This window comes from Mus musculus, chromosome 3 (assembly GCF_000001635.26).
Source record: "Mus musculus strain C57BL/6J chromosome 3, GRCm38.p6 C57BL/6J".
Lineage (NCBI taxonomy): Eukaryota > Metazoa > Chordata > Mammalia > Rodentia > Muridae > Mus > Mus musculus.
Window position 1 is genome coordinate 55435892 of NC_000069.6, and position 19803 is coordinate 55455694.

The 19803-nt window shown below is 43.4% G+C and overlaps 1 protein-coding gene across 10 annotated transcripts in view; it reads left to right on the top strand.

Annotated features, from left to right (window-relative positions):
• Positions 1 to 19803, top strand: part of Dclk1 (doublecortin-like kinase 1) — a 296766-nt gene that overhangs the window by 193589 nt on the left and 83374 nt on the right. For all 10 annotated transcript variants that reach the window (XM_017319447.2, XM_006500983.4, XM_006500982.2 and 7 more), the window contains exon 5: positions 15076 to 15192. In XM_017319447.2, the coding sequence (XP_017174936.1) occupies positions 15076 to 15192 (117 nt within the window). The remainder of the gene's footprint in view (positions 1 to 15075; positions 15193 to 19803) is intronic.

Here is a 19803-nt window from a genome sequence, read left to right on the forward strand (position 1 = left end):
AGGCACTGAGACTCAAGGGCAGAGCTGAGTGGCAGGTTTGTGGCCCACTAGAACATCAGCCAGCAAACCAGCCGGTCAGCATCAAAGATGAGCTGGACATGATACCTGATTGCAAACTGGCTTAAGGGGCTTACTGTTCATTGGGATTTCAATGAACAAGTCCAGCCAAACACAGCACTTCAAAGGCCTATTTTGACTTGTTTCAGTCATTTTCAGCAGCTTGCCTAATTAAACTTGCCCCCCTCAACAAGTTTCCTGTGTAGCACTGGACCCCCTGAAATGTTCCCATGCAGACACTAGTCGGTATTTCATGCCAATGATTGCTCTCTGTTTCTCTCTCTCTGCCTCTATATCTCTGTCTGTCTCTGTCTCTGTCCCTGCGTGTGTGTATGCCTGTGCCTGTGCGTGTGCGTTTGTGTGTGTTTGAGTGCACCCATGTGCCATCTCTCCAGGCCCTCGTTTCTGCTTTGGGTTGCTGAGATTTTTTTTAGTGCTTTTTATCCAACTTAATCTTTAGGTGAAATAGCTTAGCTTGCCACTCCCTCTGGGACAGAAGTATCTGCATAACTATCTACAGACTCCAAACGCTGCCCAGCCGTGTGGGCACTGTCTGCTTCCTGTACCGAGTTACAGAAAAAGCAAGACTCTCCTTCATCCCTGTTCCCTGAGGTCTTCCGTGCTGCTTCTTCACACAGTAGCCACTCCCGTGACCCCGCCCAGTCACAGAACCCTATTTATGTGCAGCATTCATTTCTCTGGTGGATTGCCCTGGGCCCGCTCTCAGAAGTGAGGTTTGCTTTGTGCTTTAGCAACAAGGTTCTTTCACTAATAATCTTTTCTAGGTTTTATTGTTGGGGGTGGAGTATGTCCTTCCTCAACACCCCTAAGAAGTTATTAAGTCCACAGCTTGCTCCTGCTTAGAACAATACCTAGCCCATTGCGGGACCTTAGTTCAGTTCCCAACATTCACATTAGATACATGACCCACGTCTACCTCTAACTTCAGCACTGGGGGAATCTCACACCCTCTTCTGGCTTTCATGGGCACCCACACACATGTGCCATACGTTCACACAGACACATACACATAAATAAAATTACTAAAACATAATAAATCTTTAAAAACACATAAACTTTAAAGAGATGCCCAAATTAGATCCTTTCTTTTAATTTTTAGTCTTCTGACAAATATATACATTTACATCATCCATTTCTCTGCAAAGAAAGACAGGTTAACTGGCCTGTTAGTTAAATGAAATTTTACTAAGTGAATTTTCACCAACTTTCACGTCACTTGATCCTTTTTAATCGATGTAACAGACTTGTTATCCCTCGCCAATCCTAGTGCTGCCTTCTTCCCAGCAATCCAAATGTTTATTCCTGGCTTTGTAGTTGGGGTTTTCATCTTGGCTTCTCAACTATATTTTTGATGTTGGTGTAGGTTCAAAGATGATTTTAGCTGAAGGATTTTTTTCCCAAGCTTTGGTTTTGTCTTCAGGCAAGAAAGTGATGACCATAAACCCCATGTTCCCCACTGGAAGTCCTTTGCCCCCTGGGAAGGCCAGGCTGACTTCTCATCAAATATCTTTGTTCTTAATCAAATTTAGTGTCTACTTTCCAGGACATTGAGATGGGGGTAAATTTGTTTCTAGAAACTTCTTTAGCTACAAGCTCCTCTTATCACCAAGAACCTGTTCCTTCTGTCGAAATTGACTGGTGAAATCTGAACAAGATCCTGCATGACACCCTACCTGACTAACCTGTGGAGTTTTCTTTGAATGTGAACTCCTAAATAAAAGGCATGTCCTCTAAACCTCCCTGATAATCTGAGCTCCCCATAGAATTATATAAAAGATAAATTTCCACACACCACAATATCAGAACAATACCTGGGGAAGGGGCTTGGAAACTGGGTGTTCAAAATAGCCCAGAAGTGAGTAGGTTATCAGAAGAGTGAAGTGAGGCTGTAAAACCCTGCTCTTTAAAGAAGACACGGTCTTTTCTAGAGCTGTAAATTTTTATTTATTGCCATCCATGGTCCAGCTTCTCAAATGATTGATAGAGTACCACACATGCTCAGTTTGGCTAATATCTTGTTTTTTCACAGGCACCCTCAAACCGTTCACACTGATATTTGGGGTCCACCTTTCCAAGGGCGTCTCTGTGTAGGTATAGATGAGTACTTACCAAGCTTTAATGTGAATGTGAAGGACCAGAAATAGTGGGTTTTTAAAAACATATAACTGTCTGGGATAGGACCTAGGATGTAGCAAGATTCCAGGAGGATCCAGGAGCTGTGAATCCATAGACCACAGCAGCAGCAAGGTAGCCGATAGCAACCCAATCCCTAATGCCTTAGCTAATAGACAGCACAGAAAATGGAGTATGTAAATAGAAGAATAGGCCCTACCGATACCCACATATGACACTCCGTAAACACACTGAGGGCACGAGTTAATTCAGCAATTGTTCCTTACCCTTTCTGAATGGCACAGGACTTGAGGACTCTATATATTGTCACTGTGTACTGCCCTCAAATCCAATTATGTCTCTATGCTTCCCAGAAAGCTCACCCAGGTCTCCAGATCCCTGACGCACTTGGGCATGAGTTCAAGGCCACCACACTCAGAATGTGTACTTATTTGAATGGGTGGTGCAAAGCAAGGCATAAGAGAGCTTCACACAAGGAGAGAGGTGTTAGATTTGATTTCAGTTCACTCTTTTGTATGGTGTCTTTGCTCATAGTTTCCTTTCCTTCCTTTCCTCAAGGAGGGGGAGGTCTTTAGTTTCCAGATCTCAGCTTAACTTAAGTCAGGTGTATCTGTGTGCTTCGCACTGCTCTCAGATCCTCCCCACTTCAGGGCTAGTGAGAGCCAGGTGGTCATGAGCCACCAACGAGTAAGTTCAGTCGCCTTCACTGAAGCCCGATCTCAGGAAGAAAGACGATTGACTTGGGTTGGGGTAGGGCCTGAAGTAGGACAGATATCAATTTTTAAAGACTGATTCATCTTGCTAATACATTTCCTTTTGACTTTGTTCCTTTTGTCTATAAAGCTGTATTATGTAATTATGTCTCATACTGAGCCTTGGGGTTTTCCTCTGTGCTCCTCTTACCCCTTGTACTAGAGGAAAAAAAAGGGGGGGGGGCTTCCTGTTCCACGGCTACCGATACTGGGCTCATTTGTGGTTTTAATCATGTTTCAGGCCTCGCTTCCAGTGGTTCTAAAGCAAGAGGCTCAGAGAGAGGCAGAGTTGTGCATTTTCAAGGACTATCTTCTGCTTTTCTTTCTCCTGCAAGAGGGCTATGAGCAGTGATAGATGCTGAGTCTTTCCTGCATGTGGGCACAGGAAGCCGCTGTGCTGTGTATGCCCCACAGCAGGACACACCAGCACAGTGAGAGTGAGCATGTACGCTAAGATTGTTATGTTGCAAGGCACTCCATTGTGCCCACAGCCCCTTCTCATCCTCTGTGGACTCCACCCTCCCCTTCACAGTCCATGCCCACCTCTCAGATTCATCCATTACTTCCACCCATCGTCAGACCTCCATCTTTCCTATTCAGATACACACCTTTGGAGTCTCACAGCATCTAGATTATCCCTGTGGAGTGTGTGGAGTAGTTCCTATCCCTGCCCTTATTTGAGCCTTTTCTTCTATAACTTTGCCTTCTGCTTAGATTAAAATGACCCCAACCTGACCTTCCCTATGTGGCCTTACTGGCTCCCACTTTTTCCCCTTCCCTCCCACCTGCTCATGGCTGGCATATACCCGTGTCCAAAATTCAATTCTTGTCTGTCCACACACCTTCTCTGACCACCAATGTAGAGGACCACCTATTTGCTATCCCTTTAATTCTTGGCAAATCCTTTAAAACCCAGCATGTAGTGCTGCCTTTGACAGTTTACAGGTCATTTTTCCCACTTGGTTCCAAGCAAGCAGGTACCTTGTCAGCTAATCAGCAATTACATCCCAGCACTTAAAATAGCAGAAAATATTTGTAGAATAGATTGAGGTTTAGTAGAGGTTACACAGGAGCAGTTCACAGTAAAGAGGAAGTGTTCTTTGCATGGGGACACCCAGAAACACTTTTTTTTTTAGCACACTTTAAAAACTAAAATCACACACTCAATGGAAATGGCAGTGCAGTGAGGTAGGCAGGTTCCCTGGAGGTTATTTGAAGATCATTCTACAGGAGAATGCGGTCATCAAAGGGTTAACCTTTTTCCTGACAAATATTCTTTAAATGACTCTTACCAAAGTGACTTCATGCATATGATGGTAGATAACATTAAAAGCCACTGGAATTTGTAATCAGACATCAATTTGTAAATGTTACCTTATTTGGAAAAGGGGGTCATTGCTTCTAAAAGTGACTTAAAGGTCTTGACAGGGAGAGGGAAGATATTCAGAGCTGCACACGATCCATAAACATGGCCAAAGGAACCTAAGCTAAGGAGTGAGAACGTGAGATTCGGCAGGCCTAGGTACCCAGTGCCTTAGCCACGGCTCTGTGACAGCCATGTGTGTGGTAGAAATAGAAGAGGATCAACCGAGTGAGAAAGCTATTTATTCTGAGCTCACTATAGCAGAGAGTGAGCCTCCACCATCTGCGTTTTGGCAGAAATTCAGAGTCAGGCAGGGGCACAGGAAGCTCTGTAGTGGGAGAAAGGAAAGGCTCAGGTATGCCGAGACATGGGAGGTGTCTGTGTCATGAAGCTGCAGGCAGGCTGTCTAGAAGTGGGACATCCTCTGGGAGTGGTCTGGGTAGGGGCGCATTTGCCTTTCAACAGTTAGCCCTAAATTGGAGGTAGCAACAACATGAAGCTGTCAATTACTCCTGAAACACCGGCCACTTTGGGCTGGTTGATTTGGAAGCAGCTGGCAGGCTCCCTGGGCTGTGACTACAGACAGTGGTCTGCCATTTTATCATTCTGAGTTCTAGTGTGCTGCCTTCCTGGCTAGTCAGCATGGGGACAGGGGGTAGGTGGGAGCGGGGGGAGGGGGGATGGATTCCTGGGCAGGTAGCTGCAAGTTTTCATATAATCCAGCTATTGTTCCATCTCTACTCAATCTCAACATGGTCAGGCTTCTAAATGCACTAAGAGGGCATCACACTTGGGTCAAATGATGTGGAAGCTGTGCCACTTTGGGGGGGGGGCGTGTGAGGTATCTGTGGGTTATCCTGGAGGCTCACTGAAGATTCTCAGGATGTTTTATAAAAAATAAACTTACAGTCATCAAGGGGGGCTTTTTGATTTCAGGAACTGCAGCTGCAGTGCTTATGAAAGATGACAATGATGATACCTGATTGAGGTTGCACGGGTCAGTGACGAGGTGGCAGATTCTTTGTCACTAGCAGAGGAGAGTCACTGATTCTTCTAGGTTTTCTTTTCGGATTGTATTCACTGTTAGTGAACATTGGATTTCCATGGGGAATACAGTGTTCGCAGGTACGTGATCATTGCACACTCAGAAAGATGAGACCCTGACTTCATTTACAGCCAGTGGGTGCCCTAATGTCAGGTCTAACGATTAAGTTTACAAACAACCACATCACTGTGGGTAAGGAGACAACTTCCCCTGCGTGGAATCACCGACAGAGGCTCAGAACCTCGGCTTGGGAGTTCCTTCTTCAAAGGACGACTGCAGATAACACGTGCTATCTATCTGTCATGGAACTGTCTTCCTGGGAGTGTGGCTGATCCTGGGCTGTACTCTTGTCCCTTCTGCAAAACTCAGGCTTGCACTCTGCAGGGTAGAGATTTAAGTTTCTCTACCCTGTGCCTCTGACCTCCCTCACCTCCAAACTCTCAATGGGAAACCATTAGGGCAATGCAGCCCACCCAGTAGTAACAGGGCACTGAGAGAATTTGCCTTAGAATGAACTCGTCTTGCTACAGATGCCAGAAGAATACATAACACACTGTTGAGGACCCGGGCAAGTGATGGTCAAGGCCTTCGTGAATCCCTTCAAGGAAGAACTAACGTAGGGCTGCACCAGAAAATGCTGCCTAATGGGGACAAGTAGTAATGGGTCCCAACCAGAGGGGACAGATTCCCTACCATGAGCTATTTGGCAGTGTGTGGAGATAGTTATGGTCATCACAGCTAGGAAGAGGTTATCTGGTGGTTAGAAGCTGAGGATGAAGTGGTAGATTTCCACTGTGATTGTCTCATGGAGGAAGAAAAGATAGCATCTGTTTCCAAAAATGAAGCTGTGGTGGGAGGAGTTACAGCTTTTCTTGGTGTTTTAAGGCCTTCCTCTTTTCTTTCCTTTCCCACGGGTCTGAAATTGTGACACAGGGAGATGAGCCAGCCACAGGGATTGTGCAGATGAGACTACATGAAGAGATAGAAAAAAAAGACTAGGAACCCGAGTTACCAAGCAGTCTCCTGGAGCCAGATTGTCTCCTCCAGTTAGGACAGCACAACTCTGGACTGTTACACAAGAGAAATCCGCTTCTCTCGGTTGACTTTGAGGGAACAGGCAAGAATTTGGAAAAAGAGCTTCACCACTGCTATTAAACACTAGATCTGAGTAACGACTCACAAAGCTAATGTAGAAAACGCCAGTGCCTTCCAGCCTCTCACAGATGTTACATAATGTGTCACCAGGGCGTCTCAAAGTCTCGAGGGGTGCCAGCACGTGGGCACCGACTGAAGTGCTTAGCTGCTGTTCTGAAAACTGTGCAGCACCCTTAGATGCTTCAGCCACACGTGTCTGTATTTTTAGAAGACACTTTTAAGATCTCAGTTGCTGGATCTTTTACTCTCCTGTGAAACCACCAAACTGATGCCTTTGCCTCCACGTCAGTTTGCTCCAGACACAGTTTATTAAATAGCAAATTTATGATTTTCTATTATTTTCTATTCTCTGTGTTAGAATGTCTCAATCTTGATGCATTCACCTTAAACATGATGCATATGGAGCTTGGGGAGTTAGCCTTTGTTCCACCGCAGGCAGCAGTGATGGTGTCTCACTGAAGTGTCAGTGTGGACTCAGAAGCCAAGGGGGCAGAAACATGGGCAGGGACTCAGTCCGTCCTGGAACATGCATCTGGGAAGACACACATAGCCAGCCCTTTCTTGCAAGGAGCATTCATTTGCCTTCAAAGCTGCCTTGAGGCGTGGACATCATTACATTACCATAAGAAGTAAACTCTAGTTGTCCAGGATCCCTGTAATGCTCTGTTTGGCTCACCCACACAGGCAAGCTGTAGACTGAGGGTGGTCAGGCTTCAATATCCAGGAGGCAGACGTTGGTGAATCCTCTAGAGCTTGGGATTGCTGGACAGCCCTTTTCAGCTATCTAGGGAGAGAATGTTCCTGAAACCACGGGTCAACTGAGTAACCACTGTTGACCTTGACACTCGAAGAGGCTTTCTCCAACTCAGAGAACACGAACATCTCAGGGCAACTTTCTGAAGAGTTAGCAGGTAGCCTTGCCAGCTCGCTTTCTCTCTCTCCTCGTCAAGAGTTTATGCCACTTTTTAAAATAAAAATTGCTAGAACCAAATGTGCTTCCTGATTCTTTTGCATATAGGAACGGAGATGGATATTATTCCAGATGGAGGCTCTGTGCCTTTGCCAAATGAAGAGGGATCTTGCTTTTGTCATCAGGATAGGGCACAAAGCATCCACTGCTCGTAATGGATTCCATGAAATCGAATCATCTCAATAGCTCAGAAAGACGAGATGCAGATGAGATAAATGGAGAGGCCTCTGTCCAAGAATGATTTTATTTTGGCTGGTTTTAAAACGAGATAATTGTAATAAAAATCTTTATTTAAAGGGTGCTTGCTCCCCAGGGTACAGCCCATCATCAGGGTTGTCTAGACAACCAGAGATGGTCAACTGTATCTTGGTCAAGATTCTGCAGCAGGTGCATGTGACCCCTTGATGTTGATTCTGTGTACTCACAGGTAAGCTGTTGGCACTGCTGTGCAATTCTGGAACCAGTTCTATCCTTCGGCACCTTCTGTAGCACTTCAGCCTACCTACCAACTGTTTCTGAGCACAGGGAGAGTCTGCCTATGTGGAGACTCGCCACCAGGAACACTGCCAAAGACTATGTTCCCCTCCCCCCTTACCTCTCTGCCATCTGTGCTGCCTCTCTAAATCTGCCCATTTCTTGAGTGTCCTGACTGGATTGAAAGATCCTTTAACTTCTATCTACTCAAATCCTCAGGACAGCCACAAAGTGAGTATCAATATGGAGCATGTAGACCACCTGGTGAATGGTGACTGAGGTAGAAACATTCCCAAAGCAGAGGCAGCATTGCACCTCACCTGTGGACATATGGCCACCACAGTCCATGCATTCAGTGTGATGTTATTTACCTATTAATCAGCTTTGTGTTTCTGTACAGAAGTATCAGGGACAATTAGCTTAGAAAAGGTTGTTTGGGCTTCTTTGGATTCCAAGGGAAAATTGGGCAAGGCTCTTGCTTTGGGCCCCTGACAAGAGTGGCGTATCACAGAAGGAACACATGGCCCAACAAACTGCTTATGTCTCAAGGCAAAAATGGACAGGAGAAGTGTCCCACATTCCCTTTTAATGGTCTGTCCCCAATGATCCAAGGAGTTTCTCTAGGTCCCATCTCTCAATGGTACCACCATCTCCCAGTCACATCATACTCAGAACCATACCTCAGCACTCTGGCCTTTGGGAGCACCCCTTCACAGCTCCACAGTTGGCCTTCCACATCACATGCTCCACCAAGCAAACCATGAGTTGTATTTTTTTTTAAGTTTAATCTTTGACTAGAGGTGGAGCACAGTTGGCAGGATGTAACCCAACTTTTGGCGACTTCACTGGGTTCTTCTTACCACCCATCCCACCCTTCTCCATTCCACTCCTCCCAACTGCCCAACTCTAGGTAGGTAAGAAAGAAAGTTAGAGGGGAAAGGGGGCATAGATCTTGTTAGACTTCTTTCTGCTGATTAGTGGTGTCGAGTTCTTTGGAGCAATGTTGACCTTCATCATTAGGGTATCCAATTTCTTCTTCGTATCTTTCTGCTTATGACCACTTGACAAACCGTAACAGTAGGGGAAGCAACCACAGCCTCTCTGGCCTCTGCCATTTTTATACTAACTCAAGAGTCCTCAGAATTCCAAATGTAAACTCTCTCTAGCTGACAGAATCACACACCTGCCAGAGCATGAGACAAATTATAGTTAGCTGCTGTGGTCAATCTGAAAGAGCCCTATATCACACACCAGGGATTAAAACAAAACTATATTCACATAACATAACTGGGTTTTTTAAGAAACCAATATTCTCACGACAGCAGGACACTTGTCTAGCATGTTTGCATCCCTTGGTTAAATCCCCAGTACCAGAAACTTAAAATCCATCTGTACTGTATTAGCCTTCCATGGCCATGACTAATGCTTCAGTGGAACAATTGAAAAGGGAATAATTTATTTTCCCTTGTTGTTTTCAGCCAATGATTATTGACATCATTGCCTGAGGTAAAGCAGAGCCCCCATGTGGGACACATGAGGCAGAGGAAAAGCTGACTCTTCACTTCACAGCATCCAGGAAGCAAAGTGAAAGAAGAATCCAAAACAAGATAAGCCCAGTAAAGTCACATCCATAGTAGCCTCTTTCTTGTGATCAGGCCCTACATCCTGTATTAATGGATATACTCATTGATGAAGTCAGTGCCCTCAAGACCCAATGCTCTCTGAAAAGCACTGCCAACAGGAAACAAGCCCTTCAACTTATGAACCATTGGAAACACAGCAGATCCAAACTGCATCGCAAGCTAAACATGTACTACACTAACTACTTTTCTGTTGCTGTGACAAAATATCATGGCCAAGGAAACTTATAGAGGAAAGAGATTTTGAGGCTTATGATTCAAGAGGGAGGTATGTTAGCCAGCACCAGGGATGGAGATAGGAGTGCGAAGCTGAGAGCTCACATCTCCAACCACAAGTAGGAAGCAGAGAGAGCAAAGTGGAAGTAAGGCAAGGTTATACACTCTCAAAGCTCACCCCAGTGAGATACTTCCTCTAGCAATGCCTTACCTCCTAAACCCCAAACAGCACCCCCAATGGAAATCCAGCTCTGAAAACATCTGACGCTGTGGGGGACATTTTCAAATGTTCATGTCTGTTTCTTCATTGTTATTATTTAAATAACAGCATATAGCTACAGTTTGCATTGTAGCTTATTTATTTACAGGTGATTTAAACTCTACATAGACTACAAGTTGGCCTTATTAAATATACCATTTCATAAGAGACTTCAGTGTTCATGGACTTTGGTATATATGGTGTGGAGCTGAAATCAAACCCCACTCATATCAAAGGACAACTGTGCATTCAGTAGACTGTGGTATTTGATAGCAACTCTGGCCATTTCTTATGCGGTTTACAATCATATTTCAAAATGTGTTTGAGGAGCATCAGAATTGTCCAGCATCTCCACAAAGGACACACAACCTCTTACAGAACTGATCAATAATGTCAAAGACGTGATCCAATCATAGTAAAAGATGTGATTGTTGAAGGGTGGGTGCCCCCATATATGAGGTACCAATTTCTTCCTTGCAGGAGAAGGTGGCAATGTCCTTTATATGAACAGAAAGGCATTATATTTACTGGCCATTTAGGTCAGATTGTTCCCCATGTTTCAAATTGTGGTTTTAAACTGACAAGGATTTTGACATTCTCTCTAAGGGAATTCATTTGGTTTTGTTTCTTTTTTTTCCCTCCTGACTTTTTTTTTTTTTTACGATTATAAAATGTAATTCCAACTTAAAAATTAAATTTAAAATTTTAACTGGAAAGCTGTTGGAGGACTCTGTTCCTCGATCATTGCCACCTCCCCTAGCCCCAGTCTCACAACACTCTTTAACTGAGTTTATTTTGAAGCTGGAGAGAGAACAAAAGAACCTGCTCCTATAATTTTGTGCTGTGTCTCTTTCTGTTGGTCAACCCAAGCCTTCAGAATCTGACAGATCTCCAGCATGGCTTCCCTGGGGGACAGGTGGCATGCCTGTGGTCATCTCTCAGAGTCTACGGTCGGTCTTCACAGTGCTCCTTCCACACAGCTTGACATCTCAGAGTGAGCTCAGTCTTTGGACATGTCAGGAGAACGTTGGGCTTAGTGTCTTGAGTTATTAACTTGTTTCTTGCCACCGTTCCTACGATCCGCACTTACTTACTCAGTCACCTTCCCCTGCTCCCAGTCACTGATACAAATTTCCCAGGATTTTGTAACAAATGGAGAAGGAGGGTTAAAGCCCGATGTCACACACGGAAATGGGGATAAAGTCACCAGTGTAGAGACTTGGGTTATGATGTGAGTCACGTGTTTCTAGGAGACTCGGCTTCGCTCATTTGTAAAGGTAGCTGGTGGATCGGTTAGGTGAACACTTGGAGTTTACACAAGTTCTCATAGGACAAATGCCAAGCCAGGTCTTATTTGCTGAGCAGCTATCCAGTGTTCTTTAGAAATCCACAGGCTAGTTAGCACTCAACAGAGTAACAGAATGAAGAAGAGTAATACATGGATAGATTTGACTGATTAATAATTTGGTATGGACTAAATTTAAAAACTTACCGACATGCCTTCATTTGCTCTGCACAGACCAGACTGTGTGAGTAAACTAGCTAGTATATTTCTATATACTATAAACTGTCTGCATAAACTATCTTGTAGCTGGAAGAATCCCAACTTACTGTGTCAAGACTGGTGCTGTGGTGCTGCTAGCCGGAGTCCCAGCAAGAAATGCTGGTCCCTGTAACAAACAGCACAAGGGAAACCCTGAAACCAACATTTGAATTCATAGCTAAAGCTCAGAGATGGATATTATTAACACTGTGTGCCATCTGGTAACTTTCTGTTTTGAACGCTCATTCCTGCTTAACTGAACTTCCAAAATAATTATTTTAAATTTATGCGGCCTCCAGAATGACCTTAATGAAGAGCCCGGTCATCCTGACCTCATTACAGCCTTGATGTTGATTTAAAATTGGGAGAGAGAGAGAGAGAGAGAGAGAGAGAGAGAGAGAGAGAGAGAGAGAGAGAGAGAGAGAGAGAGAGAGAGAGAGAAAGGCTGTGCTGCCAGTTGGTGTTGCAAACTCCAGTTTTGTGTTGTTCATCACCCTGCCTGCAGCCCTCAGTGCCTGGCACATAGTGGGCACTTGATAAAAATGTAACTGGAGGCATGCCCATAGACCAGCCACACTGTGGTGATTCAGTTTAGTTGCTAATGTACTGCCAGAAGACAGGGCAGATGTCCAAAATCTAGGGCAAGCTCCAGAATACATTTTCAGTTGTGAGGACAGCTAATTTGAGGTTTTCTTCTCTGGTTCCAAGGCTTTGCTTTGTGAATTAAAACCTCTTGGGACACATACTAAGCCACTGCAGTCCCATGGCATGTGAAGGAACTCACTGTTTCTGGTTGTATTTCAGTGTTACACTGCTAGGTTTTCTTGATCGTTCCTTTGGCTTTGTGTTGATAAGCCTACAGGAGGAGCTTGGTTTTTGGTTTTTGGTTTGCTTGTTTGTTTTTAATCTTCTTTCTTGTTTCTAGCCTTGTAGCATTGATGTTTCTTTTGCACATCTGTTTTTCCTTTACTAGGCAATGGCAACCACCTTATTCAAAGCAGATAAGGGAAAAAACCATAACTTAGAAAATGGTAAATTGCATGGATAGGGATGTATGTTACCAACATGAAGCCAGGTACCAGTATTATATCTGGTAGTGTTTAACTGTTAATTTAGAAGTTATAATGAAAAAATTAACAGATTAGAGGTCTCTCTCTCTCTCTCTCTCTCTCTCTCTGTGTGTGTGTGTGTGTGTATGTGTGTGTGTGTGCTCTTCTGAGGATTAAATTCAGGACCTTGAGAGTACCAGGCATTCCCCAGACCCTTTCTTTAATTTTTAATACTGCACTTAAAGATTCAAAAGGTTAACATATTTCAACAACTGCCAACAAAGAGAAATATGTTACTAATATCATTTTATGCATGATAGACTAAAGAATAAAAGTTTAATATAAAGCATGTATTCTTACAAGCCAATAAAAGAAAGGTTTACTCAACCTCAAGCAAGCAAAGCCCAGAAATAGGTCCTTGGAAAAGAAGAAATACACATAATGACTATGTGTGTAAGAAAACAAAAACAAAAGCTGCAACATTGTTGGCAACAAACCCACTTCAGATCTTAAGCAATGATATCTTAATTTTGCTTAGAAAAATTCCAAAAATAAATTAGAACAATAACGCTAAAGCACAAGAGATCAGAAAAAAAAAATGATCATATGCTAATGAAAGCATGATTTGAGTGAGACACCAAATAGAGGACAAGGACTTTTTAAGAATTTATGGGAGTTGGAGGAATGACTTAGCCGTTAATGGTTGAGTTCCCAGCAGACCACATGGCAGATCACAACCATTGGTCACTCGAGATCCAGGAGATCCAGTGCCCTCTTCTGGTCTCCATGGGCACTGCATGCATATGGTGGGCATACAGGCAAGCAGGTTCACAAACACAGAAAGGTACATTTTTAAGAGATAATTTAAGGAGAGAATTCCTTATCTTCCAACCCACTCATTCAGCAAATATTTTGAGCACTGACAATGTATTCTTCTAGTTACTAAAAATTGAATTTCAAGTTCCAAGGACTAAACACATATGAGGGAAATAACCAGGTGACTAAATGCTCATTTATGGGGATGCTACTGAGTTATTACCGTAACTAAATGCTGAAAGCAGTTTAAAGTTTAAATGCTTAAGTGAACTAGAATTCTCCGTGTGGCAAAATGCTTGACAGCTACCAAATGCCAGTGTGTAAAGGCCCATGAGTTAGTTTGCTTTTCTGTTGCTGTGACAGAGACCATGCAACCTGAGGATCAAAGGTTTATTTGGAGTATTCATCCCCCAATACCACTTCCATCACTGAGGGAAGCCAAGGGGATAACTCAAGTGGGGCAGGAACCTGGAGGCACGAACTGAAGCTGAGACCGTGGAGGAGTGCTGGTCATTGATTTGTTCCTTGGGTTGTGCTCAGCTTGCTTTTTTATACCACCCAAAACCACCTTGTCCAGAGGTGGCACTAGCTATAGTGGGCTGGACTATACCACATCAATCATCAGTCAAGGAGATGTGACACAGACATGCTCTCGGGCCAATTCAATGCAGGCTTTTCTCAACTGAAGTTCCCTCTTCCCAAATGGTTCTAGCTTATGTCAAGTTGAGAAAAAAAATTTAACTAGCACTCCCAAGAGCTACTTGAAGCGAAAGAGGGTTAGCCACAGAACACTAGGTAGATCAACTTCCTTGTTACTTAAAAATACAAATGATTAGAAAAATATTCTAGAACTTTAAAAAGAAGGCATAATTTGATCATGGGTTATCAGGGAATCTTAGTATACATATTTTTAATCTAATTGATTATCATTTCAAAAAATGTTTTAAATATAAACTATGGATTCTTGGAAGCAAGATGTTGTGCATTTACATGTCATAATTAATCCAGACCTTTCACGAAGACAAAAATAGGGCTTTTTAAAAAATTATTTACAGTACTTAGCACTGAATGTAATGAACATGAGAACTGAGAGTTTACGTATAGAGGAGACTGTTTTTCATCTTCACAGAAAGGCACTCTTATAGATGCAAAGCCAGCTTCCTTGCAGCTTCCTGATGGTATATTGAAGGTCACCATGTCCTTGTAAGAAGGACCATTACACCTGATTTCCAGTGTTACCCACCTCTAGCTCCCACATATCACACTGATGCAATTATCCCAATAAGGGCCCAGGACAATACACAGGGGCCTGTCAAAGTGGGTGGGAGCTTCCCTCACATGTCTTTCTTTGTAAAGTTGAACGTTCTAACGTTTTATTTGGCAAAAAAAATTCATGGGTAAAATCACAAGAACATAGATCATTGAAGGGGCCCATGGCTAGAAAGCCAATGAAAGTACCCCTCTATCAGCCTATTCCAAATTAATCACAATACTATTGTAAAGTAATGTAAATTTGGAGTCTTGGAGTGTCCCCGACTTGGCTGTCCCCCAACCCTCATGTGTCTTGTCATTCTTTCCCCAGAATGTCGAGTGGTGAAATCAACTTCTTACACCAAAATAGCATCAGCGTCCCGCAGAGGCACAACCAAGAGCCCAGGACCTTCCCGGAGAAGCAAGTCCCCAGCCTCCACCAGCTCAGGTAAAGCCACTAAGTAACCTCCCAAGCAACTGCCTGGTTTCTGACGCAGCTGCAGCCGAGGCTGTGTGGAGCTTCGAGCATGAGGTTCTCAAGCAGGCGTCGGTTCTGGTTTATAATTTTAGAATGTGTTCAAGCGGATGAACAGATTTGCCCAAGTCTAGCATGTTGGCTGTAGGGGGAAAACATCAAACTTAGAAACACACGCTTACTGAGACTCGGGAAATATGGAGATGCTCCAAATGGAAGCGCTTCGCCAGCTGCTGCACCTTGCACCTGGCTCATCTCTCTTCGGGTCTAGAAATTTCCACGGGGAAACTGATTCTACTTGGGGCTGGCTTACGGAGGGGTTCCAGTTTGTCTTTGCTGAATCTGTTTTTCATTCTTGTGACACTGGCCTGGGTTACCTCATTTGGATGTGGGGCTAAAAGTAATGAGATGTTGGGACCTGGGGAGGCCTGTCACTGCGAGACCTGGGCTAGGTCAGTTTCTGAATGGGCTCAGATGTTGCTGTTGGAAGTGACTGTGTCCTGGGATAGAGAATATCTCAGCCTCATTAGCATCTCTTTTGATCTCTTTAATTAATTAACCTGTGTATCCATTTATGTTCTTTTGTATATTCATATATGCTGTTTTGCAGTTATCATAACTTTTTACTCTTGTTTATAGTACTATTCACCTATCTATGAATTTAATTCATTTTTACTTCTCACTTTCTCTGGTCGTAAGATAAACACAAGTCAGTTACCAGATATTGACTTTTGGTCTCAAGTATAAAATCTCTTTTGTTATGGTTAAAAGATATATATGTTGAGATAGAAATTATCAATGCTAAGCACAACAACATGGCTGCCACCTGATTTCATGATGAGGAGCTCTGCAAATTAGCTCAAAAGATCTTTGGATCTAAGGGAGGCTGTTCCTGGCTTCACACTGGCCCAGAGGAAGTTACATAAGGGACCTGACTTGGCTGCCTCCAAGGCATCATTAATGGGCTGGTTCTCTGTGACTCATCCCCCTTGTGAGACTCTTCCTCTTCCCGCTTCTCCATGGTCAAGCATCAGAGGCTCGACACTTACTCTAATGGTGAAAGAAGACACTGCCCCTTTCCCACGTAGCCAGTCAGAACTGTGGGCTGGCCAAAACATGGCTGGCCCTTGAGACAAGCTCATAGTTCATTATTGCCATTATTGCTGAGTTTAACTATAAGCAGAGAGAGAGAGAGGGAGGGAGGAAGAGAGAGAGAGAGAGAGAGAGAGAGAGAGAGAGAGAGAGATCCTTGCTTGGCACCATACGCGGAGAGAGGATAGAGCATGAAATAAGACTTTGCTGAAGCTCAAGACTCGACGTTTACAGCTCATGAGAGTTGCTTGGGAAGAGGTAGTGTGCGTGATGACCTCCATCCTCTTGGGTGCTAAGGCTAGGAATCTCTGCTTGAGCAGTCTTTCAGGGGAGTTCCATCAAAGAGTTGCTTGTCACAATTCAAGCAACAGTGAGAGAGTGGTTCTCAGCCTCCTCACCACCACCTGAGAACATGCCAGGCATATAAAGCCTTGAGCACCACTTCAGATCCACTGACTCAGAAACTCTGGAATGGGGCCACTCAGACTGAAATCTCTAGAACAACCCAGGTAATTCTGGTGTACGCCTAAGTTTAAGTACCACTGGATTCTGGTAAAGGAAAGGAAACAAGCAGAGAGAGCTCCTTTGACTCTGGTTAACTGGGGAGGAGAGACATGGTTTGCTGGTCTTTCTCTCTTGGCCTCACAGAGGTGGATTCCTGTCTTCATCTTTCTTGGCTACAAGCTGCTAGAACCATTCTTAGTCCTAGCTACCATATAGATAGATCTCTAAGTGACTCAATATATGGACAGCCTCTTGACTGTTGTACAGCCTAATTATAGACATGGAAATGGCAGTGTGACTCGGAACCTGCTGTATTACAAATTCCCCTGGAAGAATTTAGCTTCTCCACTGTTTGGTGACAAGCACAAGGGCCTAAGTTTGAATACCTAGTACCCATATAATAAAGCCAGGCATACCCACAGATGCCTGTGATTCCAACATAAGGGACAGATATGAGCAGAATCCCCAAGCCTGGTGGGCAACTGGCATTGTTGAAAGAGACTAAGTTTAGGTTCAGTGAGAGTAAGACACCTAACAGTCTTCTGGTCTCAACATGTAGGCATGCATACCTGCACACATCATGCTCATACACATGTACAACATACACACAGCATGTAGGCGTGCACGCCTGCATACATATATGTAGCAGTGATTTACAGTATTCCACTTTAGTCTCCCAGTGGGTCCTGCTCCCAGCTACCTGCCCACAGAATCTTTGGATCTGCAAATAAAAGACACACACACACATTAGGTTATTTTTAATATACCATCTAGCTCAATGGCTGGGTACTTCTAATCCTCTGCCTGCTACCCTAGGCCCAATTGGGGAACTGGCCAGTAGCCACATAGCTAAAATCTTACATGGCTGGTTGGATTTAACTTTTGCAGTTCCTATGTCCACCTGTATCCCACCACTTCATGGTGATTTCTTCTTCTCCTCCCCACTGTGTCCTAGCCCATACAACTCTAAGGGTCCCACCCTATCTCCATTTCCCAGCCATTAGCTGCTAGCATCTTTATTAACTGATCTAAAACCAACTGGGGACAAGGACCTTTAGCACTTGATTCCCAATTGAATCAAAACATTAGAACCAATCTCTAACACATATACATACATGCACACCACGCCCCCCCCCCCCCCACACACACACAGAGAGAGAGAGAGAGAGACTAATATGAACTGAACAGATTTAAATAAAGATCAAGAGAGTTTAGTTTACCTTCATATTGTTTCATAATATGGAAGGTATGAAGAAACCAGAGGGTCTAACTTAAAACTAGATTATTGCCATCTTCCTAAAACTTAGATATTTCAAAATGTAGGCCTTGCCTTGGATATCTTACAAGAACATTGGCACTAGGGCAGATTTGTTTTAGTTTCTATTCCATTGAAGCTGTGTAGACAACTTTTCGTCAAGTTACATCTTCTACTTTGAATCTCTGTCTTCATAGATTGTTATGGCAAACATACTTAACACCTCAAGTTAACAATGAAGGAATGCATCACCCCTACCTTCAGAAGCATATATTCTTAGGACAGTTCTCTCTGTATCTGTAGCTTCTCCATTGCCAGTTCAACCAACCATGGGTCAAAAATACTCAGGAAAAAAAAATTGCATCTGTACAGAATATGTAGCTTATTTGGGGGGTTGTTATTCCCTAGGTAATGAGATATAATCACTGTTTGTGTTGTATTTATGTTTTTACAGTTATTGTAGATAATCTAGAGATTACTACATAAGCATCTATGCATAGGTTATAGGGAGATACTATGCTAGTTTGTACAAGACTTGAATATTTGTAGATTGCAGTATTCATGGGAGGAAACAACCAACCACACAAGCCTATGGAGGGACAGCTACATTGCCTGTGATGTACAGAAACACTCGTGGCAACAAGTGTTCAATCGTGAACAGAGACGTTCTGTGGAGGTTGGTGCTGAGAGCTAGAGATGTGAGGGAGAACATTCAGAAGAGAAAAGCCTTAGACCCTGACCTTCTCCTATGATTCAAACACTATTCTGTATAGCCCAGGCATAAAACTTACTTATCTGTGACTCCAGGAATCTTGGTCTTTTTATTTATGCTGTTTAAATTTTACATTTTTTACAGATATATACAATATTTTATGCAACATATGCAGATAAGAGCAGAATCAAAGCTGGAGAAGTGTAGAAAATTTTAATGAACTCACTAGACTAATTTGGCAAATTCTATTGGTTTCTATCAGATACCTTCAAATGAAAACTGCTAGCTATTAATCTTAGCTCCATCCTTTCTTTCAGTACAAAGACTCAGCTGTCTGTACTGTATGAAGGAATATTTCTGCTTTGGGGCTCCAGCAGAATTATTGAAGATAAAATTCACCAAGAGCTTAATGGTTCATCTCTTGTGTTTCCAATTTTTCAAGTATCTAAAACCTATTCCCACAACTATTTTCTTCTCACCCATTCAGCACTTGCTCCAAACGGGGTTCACAGCTCTGAACCATTATCATGACGTAACGTTTACTTGAGGATAGCATCTTGTACCAACAGACTTGTATAGCTCCTCATTGTTAATGCCAGGTTAATTAGACACTTTCTGAGCATCTGCCTCATCCAGCATGCCTTAGGCCCCAAGAAGACAACAACAATTAAACCATGGTCCTTGCTGAGAAATTAATTTGTATTCTAGTTGAGTGGGGAGCTACTAGTATGCTGTACTAAGTGTCATGATGGCCCTGAGGATGAAGAGAGCAAGCAAGCATCATTAACCCAGTCAGAGTAGCTTCTGGGAGATTAGGATTTATAAATTGGTCCTGGAAGAGTCTTGCTAGAATACTAGCAAGGGCCAGAAGGATACTCTCTCCAATTTAAATGAAGGCATAAAGCATGAAAGTATAACGACTAGTTATCAGTACAGTAAGGAACTGAGCTTGGTTACACATGCCTATAATCTCAACACTCAAAAGGCTTGAGGAGTAGGAGTTTGCAGTGATCCTGGGCTT